The 23139-nt window shown below is 44.4% G+C and overlaps 1 protein-coding gene across 1 annotated transcript in view; it reads right to left on the bottom strand.

The window, feature by feature from the left end:
- Positions 1–373: 373 nt before the first annotated feature.
- Positions 374–23139, bottom strand: part of LOC143804730 (acetyl-CoA acetyltransferase, cytosolic-like) — a 35663-nt gene continuing 12897 nt past the window's right edge. The window contains exons 5-7 of the mRNA XM_077283120.1: positions 3097–3251; positions 1647–1757; positions 374–1288 (exon numbers count right to left, since the gene is read on the bottom strand). Of these exons, the coding sequence (XP_077139235.1) occupies positions 1115–1288; positions 1647–1757; positions 3097–3251 (440 nt within the window). The 3' untranslated portion in view covers positions 374–1114. The remainder of the gene's footprint in view (positions 1289–1646; positions 1758–3096; positions 3252–23139) is intronic.

The following is a 23139-nucleotide window of genomic DNA, read 5'->3' as shown; positions in this document are numbered from 1 at the left end:
TCCTGCTCAACTGGAAGGCTGAAGGACCTCTACATTGAGAGGTTTTGGCCCCAGGACCACACCACAGGAGGGAGGAAAGGTCCTGGGTTCACATCCCACAAACATCTACAAGGCATTTGTATGTTCTCTCTGTGTTAGCATGGTTTTCCTCCAACACTCCAAAGACCTACTTCTAGGTAATTTAGGTTGTGAGCCCCAATAGGGGCAGTCCGTATGATGTTTGTAATATGTAGCTTCTAAATCAGCAAACAAAATAAGTTTACCGAATTATCCATTTTTATAACCCTTTTGAGATCGGAGTGATCGGGAAAAATAACTTTGTGTAAGGTTTTAGTTTTGTAGCAAAAGCACAAATTAAATGGAAGAGGGTGGATAAGAGGAATGCAAAATACTTTATTAAAATGGCAGAAATTAACACAATGAAATTGGGGTTTGACATTTAACAATTTTCAACGCTTGTGTTACATGTTGAAACTAAAAGACAAAGCAAGTCAAAAAGGCTAAATTTATTGACAACTGACATAGAAAACTAAACATGACTTTAATAAACTAATTCAAATATACTTACATTTATGTAAGTGTTTTGTGCGTATTTCCATCTAAGGACGCAGACAGACGGCAGTAATTCTTGTGCGAGGATTCCATTGCTCTCCTGACCCGAGCGTGACAGCTGCATAGTAATACATCACGCTGTCATACATCACGCTGTCATACATCACGCTGTCATACATCACGCTGTCATACATCACGCTGTCACGCTCAGGTCGGGAGAGGGGTCGGCCAGTCTGTGCACTGCGATGCGATCCTTGCACGAGAAATATGGCCGTTTATCTGCGCCCCAATGCAATCTATAGGTTACATTTTTAAATTGTAGTGCAAGTGAGATAAAAGCGCCATTAAACATATCCCGCTTTACTATAATAAACACCATTCTGCGTCCTAACCATGGGGCAGTTCAAATAGTAATTATTAAACGAGATATAAACCAAAAACAAAATTAAAAGGAAATAAGCAGAGGAAAAAAGTAATTAATCTTAGAGGAATGTAGTTGTTCTCAAGGCACTTGTATGTTCCATAGGAACAAGTGCCTTCTGAAGTGTTCAGATTTGAATGCTTAGCTTGTTCTTTCAACACACATGGCAATGCCCATGCCACCACCAATACACAGAGCAGCAACGCCTTTCTTCCCACCAGTTCTCTCTAAAGCATAAAGAAGAGTGACCAAAATACGACAGCCAGACATCCCAAGAGGGTGACCGAGCGCTATAGCTCCTCCTTGTATGTTAACCTGCAGAACAACAAAAAAATATAAATATATAGGGTTAGCAGTAAATGCTATAGTGCCACATATATTAAAATAGTAATTATCCTAAAATTGCACCTAAATGGTAAATGTTGATCTAAATTGCCTCACCACAAGAAAAAAAAAATTATACAGATTCTCATAGGTGAAAGGTGTTTGCTAAAAGCTTATGTTTTTCAAAGGGTTCCTACTAGTTAAATACTGCCAAGTGTCAGATTTCCATGTAATGGAGTTCTTTACGGTATTATAGGGGTCTGGGTGCTCTATATGAGATCTTTCATTGTGGAAACCAGCACTGATCAGAGTTCACCATTTTACTTATATATTCTGGAAAATGACCAACCTTATCGGGGTTCAGTCCTAGTTCTTTAACAATTGCTATCGCTTGTGCTGCAAAAGCTTCATTAATTTCAAATACATCCACATCATCCAGGCTCCATCCTGCTTTTTCAACCTGTAAGATAGAGCAAGCACAGTTCTATGTGACGCATTGTTATTGCATAACTGATATTTTCATGACCTTACACAAACTCTCGCCTCTTTAGCCAATTGTCATGTTCACAATTATATTTTTCCCCCTCTTTCTTTCAAGAACTTTATTTTTCCATCTACATAGCCATATTAGGGCTTATTTTTTGCAGGACGAGTTGTAGTTTTGATTAACACCATACATTTTATGATATAAGATGGGAAACAAATTTCAAGTGGGATAAGAGGGTAAAGAAAAATGTAATTCCACCATTGTCTTTTGCAGTAATTATTGTATGGTAAAAGTTACTTGGCAGCATAATTCTCCAATAATTCTCCAGGACAGTAGGATTACAGCAAATACCAAATTAGAATAAAAAAGTTAAGAATTTTTTTTCCCCACCACAAAAACATTCGAAACAAATAAAAATAAAATTTTCCTTCAACCAATTTCCATGTAACATTTTTATCTTTCTATCGATTGAGCTGTGCAAGGGATTTTATTGCCGCCAGTTTGGGGTAAATATGTAACTTTGGTCGCTTTTTATTGCAATTTTATTTTTTTTATTTATTTATTTTTTTTCAGGAATAATTAATAAAAAATTCAATTCTGGCATTTTGATTTTTTCTCTTTATGGCATCTATTGTATGGTTTAATTTTAGAATTTTGACAAACTGTAATTTTATGGACATGGGAATTTCAAGTATTTTATTAGAGATAATAAAATGGCGTTTCAAGTTTTTATTCATATTTTCAAAAGCTTTCTTCAGTCCATTTAGGGAACTTGAATATAGTAAAAATGTAGTTCTCCTATGATGTTCAGCCTAGGACTGAGCTTCACAAGAGTACAAAGATGGCAGCAAAGGTGCCTTCTGTAGGCCCCCAGCTGCCATTGTAGTCTGTCATTAGCAGCAGCAACCCATCTATTTAAATGCTGCCATCGGAGACTGGCAGTAACATTTAAATGGTTAACAGCAGCAATTTTTAGCTCAGCTCTCAGACAGAGGTCGACTATGTAATAACTGGCATCAGACTAAGTTTCGGATATAGAGATATATATATATATATATATATATATATATATATATATATATATATATATATATATATATATATATATATATATTGATTTCTGTGAACCCGGTAAACATCCCTTCTAATTTGTTTTAATGGCAATAAATTACATAGTTTCACATAAACTATTATTTTTTAAACACTACAAAACATATCACTCAAGAAGCTACGATGAATTGGGCATCAGTGGGTCCTCAAGACTTCTAGATCACTGTTATTTGATTAAAAAAAAAACAAAACAAAGACTTACAGCTTTTTTAATAGCAGGAATTGGACCAACTCCCATTATGGATGGATCCAAACCAGCTTGGGCGGTGCAGACTATTTGTGCCATGGGTAAAAGATGTCTGCGCTGTGCTTCAGATTTCTTCATAAGTATAACTGCTGCAGCTCCATCGTTTATACCTGAGAAGAAGCCGGGCTTTATTATTAATAATCAATTATACAGAAATTATAAGATTATAGGATGGACTTTAAATATTACATTATATATCTCTGATCCTACAGCAATAAGGGACATCTTTTAGATGTTTAATTTAACAATTTTTTTTAAATTAAAATATCTAGGTCCGAATGCACGGTTACTGATGTATATAATGCTTAAATGGCTTCCCATTGTAGGGACCCTCAAACAAAACATTGAGACCAGAGGCATTACTAACTATTCTGTTGGCAGCTTCCACAGGTAATCCCAGCATGTGTTGAGGCTAGGGATGGGCGAACGTGATCGGATAAAGTCTTATCTGAGAATCTTGGGCGTGCCCGTATATTAATGTTTGCGGCTGCATGATTTGCGGCTGTTAGACAGCCTCCACACATGAGGGGAATACGCAACAAGCCGGCAATCCCAACATGTTGAGGCTGTCTAACAGCCGCAGAGACTCAAACAGAATATACGAGCACGCCCAAGATGCTTGTATAACACCCGAGTGTGCTTAGATAAGGCGTTATCAGAGGCCGTTCGCCCACCACTAGTTGCGGCTCTTTAAATAGCCGTGAATCATGCAGCTGCGAGGACTCCAATATATTTGAGTACACCCAAGATACTCGGATAACACTGGAGTATGCACGGATAACACTATAACCAAGCAGGATGGCTCATCACTAGTCACTTGCTCTGGGCAGCCATTTTATAGCCCAAGTTGCTGTGAGACCACTTGTGCTGGGCTTGTGAAGTTATCAATTTCTGACCAGCAACAACAGACGTCACCAACTTCAGAGAAAGTTACGGTATCGTACTGACAAGAATTACTTCTGTATCAAGGATTAAATAAACAATGTCTTGAATTGTACCCACGCTGTGGATCTACATTAGAGTCTACATACGCTGAGTCTGTGCTGGTCCTATCTGCTCCTTATCTTTGATACGGAAGTAGAAAAATCTAACAGCACCTTTATCAGTCAGCTATAACATTGGCCTTAGGCTACTTTCACACTAGCGTCGTACGACGCACGATGAATTGCGTAGTTGCGACGTACCGACGCTAGCAGTGAATGCGCCACACAACGGGGGAAGCGGATGCAGTTTTTCAACGCATCCGCTGCCCCATTGTGAGGTGCGGGGAAGCGGGCACGACGCACCAAAAAACGTTACATGCAACGTTTTTTGGTGGCGACGGACCGACGCAACCGTCGCACGACGGTTGCGACGTGTGTCAATGCGTCGCTAAGTCTATGGATAACGCATCCTGAAAGCACTTTTGCAAGATGCGTTTTTTCTACAAAATGATGCATAGTGACGTGCAGTGCACAACGCTAGTGTGAAAGTAGCCTAATGTGGAGACAGAACACTATCAAAAGTGGGTGCTACTAGGTACTAGCTATGCAGGGTGCTCAAACTTTTGCACTGGCCCGCCCATTTTCCGCTTTGTAATTTTGAAAATGTAACAGATGCAAAGATATAATTTAACTTTTTCTTTGCCTAAGATTTCTTATTCAACTGTTTACAATCATTTTGACCAGCGGTGCATATAATTATATATATATCTTTTTGTTTCTCCAGCGATCAGTCCAATGGTCGGTCGAGTAAAATATACATTTTATTTATCCATTAAAAAGTTCCAGATTTCTTCAGTTCACCTGGAGGAAGACATGTGGTGTCGAAACATGTCGTCCATAAGGGATTGAATGTATGCAATATTGTAACTGAAGAAATCTGGAACTTTTTAATGGATAAATCAAAGGTATATTTTACTCGACCATTGGACTGATCGCTAGAGAAACAAAGTTTTTTTCTTTACATGTGTGGATTTGTCCCAATCCGTTTTCCGTGTGAACTGTAACCACAGGTTGGATGTATTCCTGTTTCTTCAAAGCGGTAAGCTGGCTTTGCCAAAAACTATATATATATTATTTATTTATATAGCACCATTGATTCCATGGTGCTGTACATGAGAGGGGTTACATACAAATTACAGATATCACTTACAGTAAGCAAACTAACAATTACAGACTGACACAGAGGGGCGAGGACCCTGCCCTTGTGGGCTTACATTCTACAGGAGGGTGGGGATGGAGACAATAGGTTGAGGGTTGTAGGAGCTTTGGCAGTGGTGAGGAGGCAGCAGGGTCAGTGCCGGCTGTAGGCTTTCCTGAAGAGGTGGGTTTTCAGGTTCCGTCTGAAGGATCCGAATGTGGTTGATAGTCGGACGTGTTGGGGCAAAGAATTCCAGAGGATGGGGGATATTCTGGAGAAATCTTGGAGGCGGTTGGGTGAGGAGCAGATAAGTGTGGAGGAGAGAAGATGGTCTTGGGAAGACCGGAGATTACGTGAGGGAAGATATCGGGGGATTAGTTCAGAGATATATGGAGGAGACAGGTTATGGATGGCTTTGTAGGTGAGTATTAGTAATTTGAACTGTATCCAGCTGAGGGAATGGGAGCCAGTGAAGAGATTTGCAGGGGGGGGGGGGAGTAGAGGAGTAGCGAGGAGAGAGATGAATTAGTTGGGCAGCAGAGTTAAGGATGGACTGGAGAGGTACAAGGGTGTTAGCAGGGAGGCCGCAGAAAAGGGTGTTGCAGTAGTCAAGGCGGGAGATGATTAGGGCATGCACAAGCATTTTAGTAGATTGACGGTTGAGGAAAGGACGGATTCTAGAGATATTTTTGAGCTGGAGGCGCACAGGAGGTGGAAAGAGCTTGGATGTGTGGTTTGAAGGACAGGGCAGAGTCAAGGGTTACTCCGAGGCAGCAGACTTCTGGTACGGGGGAAAGCGTGATGTCGTTAATTGCGATAGATCGGTCAGGTATGGAAGATCTATGAGATGGAGGAAACATGATGAGTTCAGATTTGTCCACATTGAGTTTTAGGAAGCGAGAGGAGAAGGAGGAGGATATGACTGATAGACACTCCGGGATTCTGGACAGCAGAGAGGTGACGTCTGAGCCAGAAAGGTAGATCTGAGTGTCATCAGCATAAAGGTGGTACTGGAATCCATGGGATTTTATGAGTTGTCCCAGGCCAAGTGTATAGATTGAGAAGAGTAGAGGTCCTAGAACAGAGCCTTGGGGGACTCCAACAGAGAGAGGGTGGGATGAGGAGGTAGTGTGGGAGTGGGAGACGCTGAATGTGCGGTTGGAAAGGTATGAGGAGATCCAGGATAGGGTGAGGTCTTTGATGCCAAAGGAGGAGAGGATCTGTAGTAGGAGGCAGTGGTCAACTGTGTCAAAAGCAGAGGACAGGTCTAGAAGGAGGAGTACAGAGTATTGTCTGTTAGCTTTGGCTGTAAGTAGGTCATTAGTGATTTTGGTCAGGGCTGTCTCAGTTGAGTGATGGGGGCGGAAACCAGATTGTAGATTGTCAAAGAGCAAGTAAGGGTACCGTCACACAGTGCCATTTTCATCGCTACGACGGCACGATCCGTGACGTCGCAGCGTCGTATGATTATCGCTCCAGCGTCGTAGACTGCGGTCACACTTTGCAATCACGGCGCTGGAGCGATGCCGAAGTCCCCGGGTAACCAGGGTAAACATCAGGTTACTAAGCGCAGGGCCGCGCTTAGTAACCCGATGTTTACCCTAGTTACCAGCGTAAACGTAAAAAAACCAAACAGTACATACTTACATTCCGGTGTCTGTCCCCCGGCGTTCTGCTTCTCTGCACTGTGTAAGCACCATAGCCGGAAAGCAGAGCGGTGACGTCAGACGTCACCGCTGTGCTCGCTTTCCGGCCGGCAGGCGCTCACAGTGCAGAGAAGCTGAGACGCCGGAGGACAGACACCGGAATGTGAGTATGTACTGTTTTTTTTTTTTTACGTTTACGCTGGTAACCAGGGTAAACATCGGGTCACTAAGCGCGGCCCTGCTCTTAGTTACCCGATGTTTACCCTGGTTACAAGCGAACACATCGCTGGATCGGTGTCGCACACAACGATCCAGCGATGTCAGAGGGTGATCAAGCGACGAAAGAAAGTTCCAAACGATCTGCTACGACGTACGATTCTCAGCAGGATCCCTGATCGCTGCTGCGTGTCAGACACTGCGATATCGTAACGATATCGCTAGAACGTCACGAATCGTACCGTCGTAGCGATGAAAATGGCACTGTGTGACGGTACCCTTAGATGAGAGGTGGGAGGAAAGTTCAGCGTGGACATGCTGCTCCAGGATTTTGGAAGCGAATGGAAGCAGCGATATTGGGCCATAGCCATACATAGCTGTTGGGTCAAGGGTTTGCTTTTTAAGGATAGGTGTGATTGTGGCATGTTTGAAAGCATCCGTGAAACAGGGGTCCGAAGGCGCAGCTTGTCACTTGACAGGAATTTTCCGCTGGACACGTGCCCAGGTAATATGTAGAGGAACGAGGATAATATTCTCTGTGTTTTTCTGGGTGCATGAAGGGACCCTACAACGGTAGAAGGCTATGTGTGTTTCTATTGATGGCAAAATCATGTCTCCAGTTTACTTTTGATCCGTTGCGGTGTTTCTCTGCCCTGCATATTTGCTGCACTATCATTGTATATGAATATATGTGCACATGCAAGATAAATATTAATTGATATGCAATAGTTTTGCTGGTATACGTCTATTATATATTTATCTTATCTTTAGTATTATCAAATGATTCCAATGTGATATAGCAGACAGGATTAATTATTTGGCGATGTAAGGAAGGCGTTCCAGCTCCATAAAATTCAAATGCTTTATTTCTCCATTAAAAATTGGTGTAGTACAAACAGTCCTTGCCTGTAGAACCTTTTTCAGGTTCTACAGGCAAGGACTGTTTGTACTACACCAATTTTTAATGGAGAAATAAAGCATTTGAATTTTATGGAGCTGGAACGCCTTCCTTACATCGTTATGTATATCCATCTTAGTCCAAGATGATGTTCCGTGCACCTGCCTGGATTGGTGAGCTGGCTGTGGCTTCTTATAGCCTTTTCTTTTTGCACATTAATTATTTGGGTATTTTTGTGTCCCTCTCTCTAGCTGGCCTCTGTTTGTATGGTTTGAGGCACCGATTTATTTTTTTGTATTGTGTCATATCTTGGATGATTAATAAATTTACCTGCTTTATAAATTGTTGTTGAGAGACACTCAACAACAATATATATATATATATAGTACAGACCAAAAGTTTGGACACACATTCTCATTTAAAGATTTTTCTGTATTTTCATGACAATGAAAATTGTACATTCACACTCAAGGCATCAAAACTATGAATTAACACATGTGGAATTATATACTTAACAAAAAAGTGTGAAACAACTGAAATTATGTCTTATATTCTAGGTTCTTCAAAGTAGCCACCTTTTGCTTTGATGACTGCTTTGCACACTCTTGGCATTCTCTTGATGAGCTTCAAGAGGTAGTCACCAGGAATGGTTTTCACTTCACAGGTGTGCCCTGTCAGGTTTAACCCCTTAATGACAGCCAATACGTCTTTTAACTGACCTGAGATATAAGAGAATAGCCTCCCCATACAGGTGACAATCCAGCAGCTGTCGGCTGTACACTATAGCTGACAACTTGCTGCATTAGCCAAGATCAGTGTTTGCACCGTCCATATCTGTTTAACCCCTTAGATGCTGCTGTCAATAGTGACTACATCATTATAAATGGTTAACAGAGTGAGGGGGCTTCCTCTTTATCCCAATTGGTGCCCTCAGATCATGATTGTGTGGTCCTGATGTTTGCCATGGCAATTCATGACCAAATAGCGGCCTTAGAGTCTGCCGGCTGTTGTAATCTGTTCAGGAGTAAGTCGCATTTATGTGGTAAACATACACTTTTTCATTTCTGTCATGCCACTTTGCATTATTTCCGGAAAATCACCTGAAGGGTTAATAAACTAACTGACAGCAGTTTTCTATATGTCAGGGGGTGCCGTTTTTAAAATGGTATCACGTTTGGGGGTTTCCCAATATATGAGACCCTTAAAGGCACTTCAAACCTGGATAGTCCCCTAAAAAAATAAATGTTAATTTCCTTGAAAAAATGAAAAATTGCTGCTACATTTTGAAACCTCCTAAAATGCTAACAAAATACAACAATGTTTTACAAATGGTGCTGATGTAAAGCCGACATGTGGGAAATGTTATTTATTAATGGTTTGCTGTGGTATGACTATCTGGATTAAAGGGATAATCATTCAAAGTTTGAAAATTGCTCATTTTTTAACATTTTTCTCAAATTTTTGATATTTATAAGCAATTGTTACCATCCACCTCTCGTGTCTCCCCTTTTCCTCATAGTTTGTAAGCTTGCGAGCAGGGCCCTCATTCCTCCTGGTATCTGTTTTGAACTGTGATTTCTGTTATGCTGTAATGTCTATTGTCTGTACAAGTCCCCTCTATAAATTGTAAAGCGCTGCGGAATATGTTGGCGCTATATAAATAAAATTATTATTATGATTATTATTATATAAACACAAAACATATTGACCTAAATTTACCATTATCATAAAGTATAATGTGTCACGAAAAAACAATCTCAAAATCACTGGGATTTGTTGAAGGATTCCAGAGTTATTACCACATAAAGTGACACTGGTCAGATTTTAAAAATGTGGCTCCGTCACTAAGGGGTTAATAAGTGGGATTTCTTGCCTTATAAATTAAGTCGGGACCATCAGTTGTGTTGTGCAGAAGTCTGATGGATACACAGCTGATAGTCCTACTGAATAGACAGTTAGAATTTGTATTATGGCAAGAAAAGCATTAAGCTACTTACGGGTAGCGGCATTTTTCGGAGGCCCATGACAGCACCACGAGAGAGGGGATCCGCCCCTTTAGGAACAGGAAACCCACAGATACAAAAGGGCGGCACCTCTCCCACGCATCAGTTGGATTACAGAGCCTGAGAGGACTACCGCAGTTAATGACAAGCAAACACAATATTGCATACAATTAAACACAATGACTTTAATAAAGTAACACACGTGAGAAGATAACATTTCTTCTTTAAATTATTTAGTTGATTATAAACCCAGGATGTGCAACCCCATGTGAAAAGGGAGGGAACTAAGGGTGCTGTCATGGGCCTCCGAAAAATGCCGCTACCCGTAAGTAGCTTAATGCTTTATTCGGACTCCCATGACAGCACCACGAGAGATTTACAGAGATGTAAGCCATTTTTAGGGAGGGACCACAGCCTGTAGCACCCTTAACCCGAAGGTGAGATCTGAGGAGAACCCCAAGTCCAACCTATAGTGTTTAAAAAAGGTGGAAGGGGATGACCATGTGGCCGCCTTACATATCTGGTCGACCGACACTCCAGACCTCTCTGCCCAGGATGACGCCATGGCTCGGGTGGAATGTGCCCTCAGATTCTGCGGAGCTGGACCCCCACCTGTCGTGTAAGCAAGAGAGATAGCCTCCCTAATCCACTTAGCAAGTATGTATTTTGATGCTCTAGCCCCTTTCCTTGGACCTTGGAAGGATAGGAATAGTGCATTATCCTTCTTCCAATCATTAGTGACCGAGATATATTGAAGAAGGCATCTCCTGACATCTAAGGTATGGAGCTCCCTTTCTTTAGGGTTAGAAGGATTAGGGATAAACGAAGGTAAAACTATCTCCTGCGATCTGTGAAACTGGGATACTACTTTTGGTAAGTAGGCTGGGTCCGGTCTAAGGATAACTCTATCCTGGAGAAATTCTATATACGGGGGAAGTCTAGAGAGTGCCTGGATGTCTCCTATCCTGCGAGCTGATGTTATAGCTATTAGGAAAGCTGTTTTGAGAGATAACATCCTGACTGAGGCTTCATTCAACGGCTCAAAAGGGGGCTTTGTCAAAGAAGAAAGGACAAGATTTAAATCCCATGGTACCATTTTGTTTCTATAAAGTGGTCTAATTCTACCGACCGCCTTAATGAATCTCGACACCCAGTAGTTTCCCGCAATATTACATGAGAACAGGGCCCCAAGTGCAGAAACTTGTACTTTTAATGTGCTTGTGGAGAGTTTTAACTCTAACCCTCTTTGCAAAAATTCCAATATTTGACGTATTGGTACACCGTCATTAATATTAAATTCTGAGGAAGTTAAGAACTTTCTCCAGGTTCTGGAGTAGATTCTTGTTGTTATTGGCTTTCTACTTCATAAAAGGGTATCGACTAATTTAGGAGAGAAGCCTTTATTTCCTAACAATGACCGCTCAAACTCCAAGCCGTCAAATGAAGTCCCTTCACTTGTGGATGGAGTATCGGCCCCTGGGAGAGCAAATTTGGGATGTCTGGAAGTACCCAGGGATCGCCCACTGACATCGTCCTGAGCCATGAAAACCAGGTTCTCCTGGGCCAAAAGGGAGCAATCAGAATGAGTTTCGCATGATCTTCTCTGACCTTCCTCACCACTAGAGGTAGTAGGTTCAGTGGCAGGAAGGCGTAGGCCAGAGAAAAATCCCATTTTATGAGGAATGCATCCACTGCCAGTGGATTCTCCCTGGGATTTAGGGAACAAAAGTTTTTTACTTTTTTGTTTTCTCTTGTGGCAAATAGGTCCACTACCGGTTGACCCCATAAGCGTACAATTTGTTTGAAGATGTCTCCGTTTAGAGACCATTCTCCTTGCTTTAGAACATTGCGGCTGAGAAAGTCCGCTTTTATGTTGTCTTTTCCTGTGATGTGCAGAGCAGTCAAAGATTGTAAATTCTCTTCTGCCATCCGGAGGAGACGATCTGTGATCTGCATCAGAGCCTCGGAGTGTGTCCCTCCTTGATGATTTATATAGGAGACTGCCACCCGGTTGTCTGAGAGGATCCTGACGTGGTGGCCCTGCAGATACATGGAGGTTTTTAACTGACCATTCGATTGCTAATAATTCTCTCTGATTGGAAGAGGATGTTGAGTATGGTTCCCATTGGCCTTGCACTACAATGTCATTCATGTGAGCCCCCCAACCTGAGGAGATGGCATCCGTAGTCACAACCCGGGACACGTCTATCATCCAGGGAACACCTGCTGACAAATTATCCCTATCCAGCCACCAACTTAGGGATTTGAGAGTCGCTGGTTCTAGCGTTATTTTTTCCTCTAATACACCCCTCAAGATCCTATCCTTAACCAAAATCTCTTTCTGGAGGGATCTAGTGTGAAAGTGTGCCCACCTTACCGCTGGAATGCACGATGTGAGGGACCCCAACAGGGACATAGCTTGCCGCAGGGTCATAGAGGGTGTATTTACTGCTTTCAGTACCTGATGCTGAATCTGAGATAGTTTATTTTCCGGAAGATAACACTGTTGTGTAGTTGAATCTAGTACTAAGCCCAGAAACTTCTGAATTTTTTGAGGCTGTAATCGAGATTTTTCAAAATTAATTATCCAGCCCAGGCGTTCCAACTTAACCCTAGTTAGTTCTAGTTGGGACAAACAGTGTTCTACCGAGTTACCTATTATGAGGAAATCGTCCAGGTATGGGACAATAAGGACATTAGATTCTCGCAAGTGAGCCATCACCTCTGCCACTATTTTTGTGAATACTCTAGGGGCTGATGTTATACCGAAAGGAAGAGCTCTGTACTGAAAATGATAAACAACCCCTTCCATTAATACTGCTACCCTCAAGAACTGCTGGAAATCCACATGAATAGGTACGTGGTAATAGGCATCCTTTAAGTCGACTACCACCATAAAGCAGTTTTTGAACAGTATCTTTATTGTTGAGCTGATGGACTCCATCTTAAAGGTATGCTTAACCAAAAAACTATTAAGATGTCTGAGATTTATAATGGTTCTATACGAGTTATCAGGTTTTTTAATAAGAAACAAGGGAGAATAGAATCCTTTCCCTCTATCAGTCTCTGGAACCTGTGTAAGAACATTTTTAGAACAGAGAGACCAAACTTCTTCTAGAGCAGATTGTTCTAGGGGATTAGAACGTAAGGGCGTTAACATAAATTTATCCCGTGGGGTATGGCAAAACTCAAGAGTAAGACCTCGAGAAATAGTATCTTGCACCCAGACACTATTCGTGATCTCTGACCATTCTGAACCAAAATGTAAAAGTCTGCCCCCCACCGTGGCTCCTAGTCATTTGTCCTCCTTCTTCCTTTCTTTTGAGGAACGACGGAACATATATCCCGTACCTCGTCTACGTCTGTCGTCCCACCTAGACCGATCCCTTGAAGGTGAAAAGGTACGCTTCCCTCCGCGACCGAACCTTCTTTTATTAAAGGGACGACGGTAGGACCCCAGCAGGTTGGGGAACTTCTTTTTGTCATCTCCCACTTTCTCTAGGAGATCATCTAAGGTGGGCCCGAATAGGTACTCCCCTTTACATGGAATGATGCAGAGTTTTGATTTTGACTGTATATCGCCTGGCCAACATTTCAGCCAAAGAGCCCTTCTGGCCGCATTCGAGAGACCTGCTGCCCTAGCAGCCATTTTGACAGAGTCAATAGACGCATCTGATAAGAAAGCAGCTGCTTCTTGGATCAGTGGTAAGGCAGTCAGGATAGAATCCCTTGATGCACCTTCTTTTAACTGAGTCTCTAATTGTTCCAACCAGACCATCATTGATCTGGCTGTACAGGTTGAAGCCACCGCAGGCCTTAAAGAACCGGCCGCCATCTCCCAGGTCCTTTTTAGAAAGGTATCCGCTTTTCTATCAAGGGGGTCCTTAAGGGTCCCCATGTCCTCAAAGGGGAGAGAGGCCCGTTTGGCCACCTTGGCTATTGCCGCATCCAACTTAGGGGCTTTTTCCCAGTTGGTGACTGCAGGATCATCAAACGGATATCTGCGCTTCTGTGCTGGAGGTAAGGAACCCTTTCTCTCAGGTTTTTTCCACTCTTTATTGATAAGAGCCTGGATTTTTTCATTGAGCGGGAAGACTCTGCGTTTTTTCTGCTCCAACCCACTGAACATAATTTCCTCCTTGGAAAGTTGGGGTCTCGGTTCCGTTATGCCCATCGTTCCTCTGACCGCCTTGACCAGCTTATCTACTCGTTCGAGGGGTAGACAGAAACAGGCGGTGTCCTCATCCGAGGAAGAGGATGACGCAGCCGAACCGGAGAAAACTTCCTCCTTATCCTCTTCTACTGAAGAATCGGAGAGTAACGGAGCTTTGGATTTAGAGCTTCCTCCTTGAGCAAAACCCTTTAAGGATTGTCTGACCTCCATTCTGATCATCTCCTTTAAGCTGGTGGTCATAGTAAGGGATTCCTCCGCCACCTGAGGGGGGTAAGTAAAGCAATCTAATCCCTGTAGATATAATGCTCTCCCCCTCTCCCCTTTCCTGAGACCTCACCGTCTGCTGTATACAGGGGCCACATAACTTTTTAGGGCACGAATCAGGTAGGGGAACCCCGCAGATTCCACATTCCCTGTGTTTCGCCTTCCCGGCACATTTCTTCCCCTATAATGGAACATATGAGGGGAATCATGTCACTGAGTGAACTTTCACGAAGATCACTTACCAGCGCTGCCCAAAGAATAAGTACCGGAATACGAGGGGGATTTCTCCTGGCTGACGTTCCAGACCCCTGTCTGGAGGTGCTTTTGTGGCCAGATTCACTACTCCTTTTGTCGCGATCCTTCTCTTTAGGCTTCTGGGACACCTCTTCCCGAAGCTACACGTGCTCGTCCTCCATCTTTACCAGATATGAGGCCAGAAGCAAGGGATCACGATCCGGAGTTCTTTTTATAGCCCCTCCTCCGGTCAGCAGCTGTGCCTAGCGCTCCCCTGATTGATCTTTCCGGCCTCCCCCTGGTGCAGGCGGTTTTCTCTAGGGCTGAGAACGCCGGCGACGCTATACCGGTGGGCGCCGCCATCTTGGATACACTGCGCATGCGCAGGACCCTGGAAACCCGGAAGTGACTGCCGACTCCTCCCCCGACGTCACCCGGGCTCCCAGCGCTTTACCATCAGCGCGCAGAGCGGCGAGGACGCCGGACAGAGCCGCAGCACCCCGGGTTGCGCCCCCAAGCGCCGCCGCACACAGAGACCCCAGCCACCTCAGCAGGAGGAGACCCCGGGGAAATACTCACCCGGCGCTGGCTTGGAGACAGGACACCACCGGCGACCGCTCTCTGCTGGAATGCCACCGCCATGCAGCCCTACCAGGACCATCGTGGCATCATCCAGGAATTCCGCACCGGCCGAGGTAGGAGACCCCCTCGCTACCTGAGTCGGCCGGCCGGCCTGGGATCCTTTTGTAAATTCTGTAGGATCCCGTCCCATTAGGAACAGGAAACCAACTGATGCGTGGGAGAGGTGCCGCCCTTTTGTATCTGTGGGTTTCCTGTTCCTAAAGGGGCGGATCCCCTCTCTCGTGGTGCTGTCATGGGAGTCCAAATAAAAAGCAGCTAAGTAAAGAAAAACGAGTGGCCATCATTACTTTAAGAAATGAAGGTCAGTCAGTCCGAAAAATTGGGAGAACTTTGAAAGTGTCCCCAAGTGCAGTGGCAAAAATTATCAAGCGCTACAACAACTGTTAAAAAGACTTTGTGCAGCAGGCCTTCATGGTAAAATAGCCGCTAGGAAACCACTGCTAAGGACAGGCAACAAGCAGAAGAGACTTGTTTGGGCTAAATAACACAAGGAATGGACACTAGACCAGTGGAAATCTGTGCTTTTGTCTGATGAGTCCAAATTTGAGATCTTTGGTTCCAACTACCGTGTCTTTGTGCGACGCAGAAAAGGTGAACGGATGGACACTACATGCCTGGTTCCCACTGTGAAGCATGGAGGAGGAGGTGTGATGGTGTGGGGGTGCTTTGCTGGTGACACTGTTGGGGATTTATTCAAAATTGAAGGCATACTGAACTAGCATGGTTACCACAGCATCTTGCAGCGGCATGCTATTCCATCCAGTTTGCATTTAGTTGGACCATCATTTATTTTTCAACAGGACAATGACCCCAAACACACCCCCAGGCTGTGTAAGGGCTATTTGACCAAGAAGGAGTGGATGGGGTGCTACGACAGGATGACCTGGCCTCCACAGTCACCAGACCTGAACCCAATCGAGATGGTTTGGGGTGAGCTGGACCGCAGAGTGCAGGCAAAAGGGCCAAACAAGTGCTAAGCATCTCTGGGAACTCCTTCAAGATTGTTGGAAGACCATTCCCAGTGACTACCTCTTGAAGCTCATTAAGAGAATGCCAAGAGTGTGCAAAGCAGTCATCAAAGCAAAAAGGTGGCTACTTTGAAGAACCTAGAATAAGCCGGATTACTCACCGGTAATGCTCTTTTAATGAGTCCACGACAGCACCCCACATGAGAGAGAGGGATCCGCCCATAGGAACAGGAAACCTACAGAATAAAAGGAGGCGGTCCCCTCTCCTCCTCAGTTTAGTTTACAGAGTATAAAAAGGGAACCGCAAAAGCTTTAGTATTAATTCTTATTCAGCAAAATATCTTAAAAACTCTATACAACCATTATTTGTGAATTAAAGAAAGGGCTGTGCATAATCAGGGAGGGTTGTAAATGGGTGCTGTCGTGGACTCATTAAAAGAGCATTACCGGTGAGTAATCCAGCTTTTTACCCTTCGCCACGACAGCACCCCACATGAGAGACTTTCAGAGAGTTATTACTCGGGTGGGATTACTGTACTAAGCACAGCTCTACCAAAGGTCAAATCAGACGATGAAGATAGATCAAGTCTATAATGGTTGTAAAAGGTAGAAGGTGTAGACCAAGTTGCGGCCTTACATATTAGATGGATCGGGACATCCGCTTGTTCCGCCCAGGAGGAAGCCATGGCTCGTGTTGAGTGCGCTTTAATACCCACTGGAGGAATCTCGCCTTTCGATGTATAGGCCAAGCAGATAGCATCTCTGATCCACCGAGATATGGTAGCTCTCGTGACCCCATGTCCTTTCTTGTGGCCCTGAAAGGAGATAAACAGAGCCCTACTCTCCCTCCATGTTTGACACCTTTCTATATAAGTCAGGATGGCTCTTCTGACATCTAAGGTGTGGAACTTCTGTTGTTCAGGGGTTACAGGAGAATCAAAAAAGGAAGGGAGAAATATTTCCTGTGACCTGTGGTAGGTGGATGCTACCTTAGGGAGGTATGAGGGGTCTGGTTTTAGGACTATTCGGTCATGGAATATCAGTAAGAATGGTGGGTCTACTGATAGGGCCTGGATGTCGCTAACACGTCTGGCTGAGGTCAGGGCTACCAAGAGGGCTACCTTATATGTGAGGACATTTAGAGGTATAGAATCTAGAGGCTCAAATGGGGAGCTGGTTAAGGCTTCTAGCACTAGATTTAAATCCCACGGAGGTAGACGGGGAATATGTACTGGGTTACTCCGTTCACAAGACTTAATGAATCTGGAGACCCATCTATCAGCGGCTATATTATATCCATATAAGGCTCCTAACGCTGATATCTGGACTCTTAAGGTGTTCACTGATAGTCCTAATTCTCTACCTTTTTGTAGGAACTCTAGAATAGGTGTTATCGGAACCTGTTTAGTGAATGGTACTGTATGAAAGTCTAAGAATTTTTTCCATACCCTGCTATATATCAGGGTTGTAGATCTTTTCCTACTTAGTAGCAGGGTGTTTACTAGTTCTGAGAAACCCCTTGAAGTTAATAATTGCCGCTCAAGTTCCACGCCGTCAAGTGAAGCCCTTTCACTTGCGGGTGGAAAAACGGCCCTTGGAACAGTAGTTCCTTGTCCAATGGAAGAATCCATGGATCGGATAGACACATGCTCTGGAGGCAGGAGAACCACGGTCTTTTTGGCCAGAAGGGTGCAATGAGGATTACCCTTGCTTGCTCCCTCCTGATCTTCCTGATCACTAGCGGAATTAGAGACATTGGAGGAAAGGCGTATGCCAGTTTGAAGTTCCAAGGATGGTGTAGAGAGTCCAGCATGTCTGGGTGATCCATGGAGTTCAGGGAAGCGAATCTTTCTACCTGTCTGTTGCCTCTTGTGGCAAATAGATCTATCTGAGGCACTCCCCATGCTTTTGTTATTAGTCTGAACACGGCTCTGTTTAAGGACCATTCTCCCTGGCGCAGCCTGTTTCGGCTGAGGTAGTCCGCTTTGGTATTTTCTATTCCTCTGATGTGTAGGGCTGTTAGGGACGCAAGATGAGTCTCTGCAAGTTGGAAGATCTCCCCTGCGATGGTCATCAGACTTCCTGACCGTGTACCGCCCTGGCGGTTTACATAGGCCACTGTGGTGGAGTTGTCTGAGAAAACTCTTACATCTGCTCCTTGGATCTGTGGAAGAAAATAATTTAAGGCTTTCCCTACTGCTGTCAACTCTTTCCAATTTGACGAACATGATGATTCTGACTGATTCCAGGTATCCTGGACTATATCATCCTCCATATGTGCACCCCATCCCGTAGGGCTGGCGTCTGTAGTAATTATTTTGGATGGATCTATTATCCATGGTACACCCCCTGAAAGGTGTCCCATATCTAGCCACCAGGATAGAGATTCTATGACATCTCTAGAGAGAGTTAGTTTACTCTCTAGGTGTCCTTCCCGTCCCTGGGCTGACAGTACTTCGTACTGTATTTGGCGGGTATGGAATTGAGCCCATGGTACAGCCGGGATACATGAGGACAATGATCCCAGTAAGGACATAGCCTTCCTTAGTGTCATGTAGGGGTTTTTTATCGCTTCTGACACCTTTGACTGTATAGTCCTTTTCTTTGAATGCGGGAGGAAGCTTTTTTGACTTACTGAGTCTAGCTGGATCCCTAGAAACATTTGAGTAGTGTCTGGATTCAGCCTGGACTTTTCGAAGTTGATAATCCAACCCAACTCCTGCAGGGATGAGATTGTGTTAGACAACCGCAATTTACATTGAGCCACAGAATTCCCTATTACTAGAAAGTCATCCAGGTAGGGTATTATTAAAGTGTCCCGTTGGCGTAGATGAGCCATTACCTCTAACATCACCTTTGTAAAAATGCGGGGGGCCATAGAAAGCCCAAATGGCATTGCTACATATTGGAAGTGACGAACCTGTCCCTCCAGGATGACCGCTACTCTTAGATACTGCTGGTGTTCGGCATGTATAGGAAGGTGATAGTAAGCATCCTTTAGGTCTATCCCGGCCATGACACACCTAGGGAACAAAAGCTTGATGGTAGAACTAATGGATTCCATTTTGAAAGTGTGGTTACGTAAAAAGGAATTTAGTTTTTTGAGGTTTATGATGGTTCTGAATGAACCATCTGGTTTACTGATCAAGAATAAAGGGGAATAGAACTCCCTCCCTTCTTGATCCCGGGGAACTTCTATCAATACTTTTTTAGATAGAAGCGATAGGATCTCTGATTCCAGAGCTTCTTGTTGTTGTTGACCTCTCGGAGATGTTACAATAAAAGAATCCCAAGGGATTCTATCAAATTCTAATTTTAATCCATTCCCAATAATGTCCAGAATCCAAGGACTAGATGTTATTAATTTCCATTTAGCAGCGAAATATTTCAATCTACCGCCCACTTCATAATTAACGGTACTTGTTACGTCTTGGGTTATAGGATCCGGAAAACAGAGCACCTTTTTGTTTTGGATCCTTTGCCTCCCAGCGCTCCCTTTGCTCAGTGGGTTTATTCCTGGTGAAGGGGCGTCTCCTGAAAGCTCTCCTGTAAGAGGGAAGGTACTGGTTAGGGAAGCCTTTCTTCCGCTCTCCTGCTTTATTTAAGAGCTCGTCCAGAGCTTTCCCAAATAGGAACTCACCCTGGCAGGGGATCGCACAAAGTTTTGCTTTGGCCTGTGCGTCCCCTTTCCAATTCTTCAACCAGAGTGCTCGCCGGGCTGTGTTTACTAGGCCGGCTGACCTGGCTGTTAGGCGTAGCGAATCCACCGAGGCATCGGCTAGAAATGCTACTGCATCTTTCATTAGAGGGATTTTCGACAGAATTGTATTTCTGGAAGCTCCACTTCTAATTTGTTCCTCCAGCTGCTCCGTCCATACTAGCAGTGACCTTGCAGTACAGGTGCTAGAGATGGCTGGTCTGAATGCCCCCGTATTAGCCTCCCATGATCTTTTAAGCAAGACTTCCGCTTTCCGGTCTAACGGATCAGTTAGCGTCCCTGAGTCCTCCACAGGCAAGACCGACTGTTTAGAAGTTGAAGCCACTGCAGCATCAACTTTTGGTACCTTTTGCCAGGAATTAAGTTCTTCATCACTGAAGGGGTAGCGTCTTTTAGCAGAGGATGGTAAAAATCCTCTTGTATGTTGTTTCTCCCACTCTTTTTTAACCAGCTCCTTAATTGTGGGTATGGCGGGGAAGGACCTTCGTTTTCTTTGTCCTAACCCCGCGAACATGATGTCCTGCGCTGACTTCTTTCCCTTCTCATCTGGGCACCCCATCGTGCTCCTGACGGCTTTAACTAAACTGTCTACACTGCTATTTGGTAGACAAAGCCCTCCTTCATATTCCGATGAACTTGGCTGGGACTCCTCTTCATCAAAGGATTTTTGCACTACCTCTGACTCCGAGCTTACTGGAGATCGGGACCTGCTGGGCTGGCGGGTACTGGTGCTACTTGTATGGGCCAGACCTTGCATCTCTTCCCGAATTATGGCTCTAACGTCAGATGGAGTCATTACGTTTTCTTGCCGTAAGGTCAGTACGATGCACTCTGCACATAACCTCTTAGTATATGAGTCCGGGAGGGGTTGCAAGCATAAGGCACATTCTCTGTGTTTGGTTTTATGTGTCCTTTTCTTAGTCTAGAGGAAGGGGATATAGGAGGAACATATATCAGCATATGGGAAGAGACTCTTTTAAAACTCACCCAGTGAAGCTGACAGGTACCGGTTCTGGAGGCGGATTCTTAGCTGAAAGACCTTTCTGTTTGGTGGCAGATCGCTTTTCCTGGGATCGATCTCCACTTTTGGTGCTGCTCCTGGCGCTCGTCTCCTTACTGGGAGACTGCTCTGTTGCAGACAAGTGCGCTACATCGGCCGGTGAAGCCATACTTACACACACCGGCCGACGCTAGCGCTGCACTTTTAAATCTGGCGCCGAATCTCCTGCCTCCCCGGACCCAACCCGGAAGTGCTCCAGCGGCTTCCGGGTTAGACGCGCCGCTCCTCCTTACCATGCGGCGGCTGCTGGATAAGAAGCCGGCCGCTGAGCGCGCGCGTCCTCATGGATCCGGGCGGCCCAGCGGCACCGAACCCGGACCATGGCGATGAACAGACGAGGGGGGAGGCTGCAAACAGTGGCTCCCCCGCCGCTGCCTCTGGTACCGCAGCCCCTGCCGTTCCACCAGAGACTGACGCAGGCGGGTGCATGGCCCAGGAATCCTTTTTGGACTGCAGGTACTTCGGGGTTCCCATAGAAACAGGAAACCTAAACTGAGGAGGAGAGGGGACCGCCTCCTTTTATTCTGTAGGTTTCCTGCTCCTATGGGCGGATCCCTCTCTCTCATGTGGGGTGCTGTTGTGGCGAAGGGTAAAATAAGACATAACAAAAAAGTGTGAAACAACTGAAATTAAGTATATAATTCCACATGTGTTGATTCATAGTCTCGATGCCTTCAGTGTGAATTTACAATTGTCATACTCATGAAAATACAGAAAAATCTTTAAAAATGAGGTGTGTCCAAACTTTTGGTCTGTAAAATAAAAAATTATATATTAAATTAGGGGAACACTTAAACAACAGAATATAACTCCATGTAAATCAAACTTCTGTGAAATCACACTGCCCACTTAGGAAGCAACACTGTTTCACAATCTCACATGCTGTTGTGCAAATGCAATAGACAACAGATGGAAATTATTGGCAATTTTCAAGACTCAATAAAGGAGTGGTTCTGCAGGTGGGGATCACAGACCACATCTCAATGCCAATGCTTTCTGGCTGATGTTTTGGTCACTTTTGAATGTTGTTTGTGCTTTCACACTTGTGGTAGCATGAGACGGACTCTACAACCCACACAAGTGGCTCAGATAGTGCAGCTCATCCAGGATGGTACATGAATGCGAGCTGTGGCAAGAAGGTTTGCCGTGTCTGTCAGCGTAGGAGGAGCATAACAGGAGGAGAACTGCCAGAGCCCTGCAAAATGACCTCCAGCAGGCCACAAATGTACATGCGTCTGCACAAACGGTTAGAAACCGACTCCATGAGGATGGTCTGAGTGCCCGACGTCCACAGATGGGGGTTTTGCTCACAGCCCAACACCGTGCAGGACGATTGGCATTTGCCACAGAACACCAGGATTGGCAATTTCGCCACTGGCGCCCTGTGCTCTTCACAGATGAAAGCAAATTCATACTGAGCACATGTGACAGTCTGGAGACACTGTGGAGAGCGATCTGCTGCCTGCAACATGATTCAGCATGACCGGTTTGGCAGTGGGTCAGTAACTGTATAGGGTGGTATTTCTTTGGAGCAGGGCTGTGGAGTCGGAGTCGTGGAGTCGGTAGAAATGTACCAACTCAGACTTTAAAAAAAATGTATTCATATTTCATAATTGAACTTTCATATGAATTTTATAAATGTTACTCAAATATATATGTACTATCAAACTATGAACAACAGTGATAAGCAGTTCTGCTGGAGATAGAGACATTTCTTACTTCTTGTGTGTCACTGTTCTCCACTGCCCTTATCTAATCTTATACTTGGTTAACCTCATGCTGCCCCAACCCCCCTACTTACAATGTATGAAACTGAAAGTGAAAATGTGTTGCAAATTCTTAGTAGTAAAGCTCCTCCTCTAGACTAGATGTTTACTAGGTGTGCGTCTTCCAAGCATCTCACAGCTGCTACTCAGAAGAGGAAGACTGTAAGAAGTATTATCCTTTCAACAAACTTTGCATCAGTTAACTGTGAGTACATGAGGAATAACAGTATTACTGACCACTATATCAGTTGTACGACCTGGCAATAATTTTGTACAATTGTTTTTAGG

This window comes from Ranitomeya variabilis, chromosome 2 (genome assembly GCF_051348905.1).
Source record: "Ranitomeya variabilis isolate aRanVar5 chromosome 2, aRanVar5.hap1, whole genome shotgun sequence".
NCBI classification, from domain to species: Eukaryota; Metazoa; Chordata; class Amphibia; order Anura; family Dendrobatidae; genus Ranitomeya; species Ranitomeya variabilis.
The sequence above is the reverse complement of the archived record's forward strand: the minus strand, read 5'-3'. Positions and strand labels throughout refer to the sequence as shown.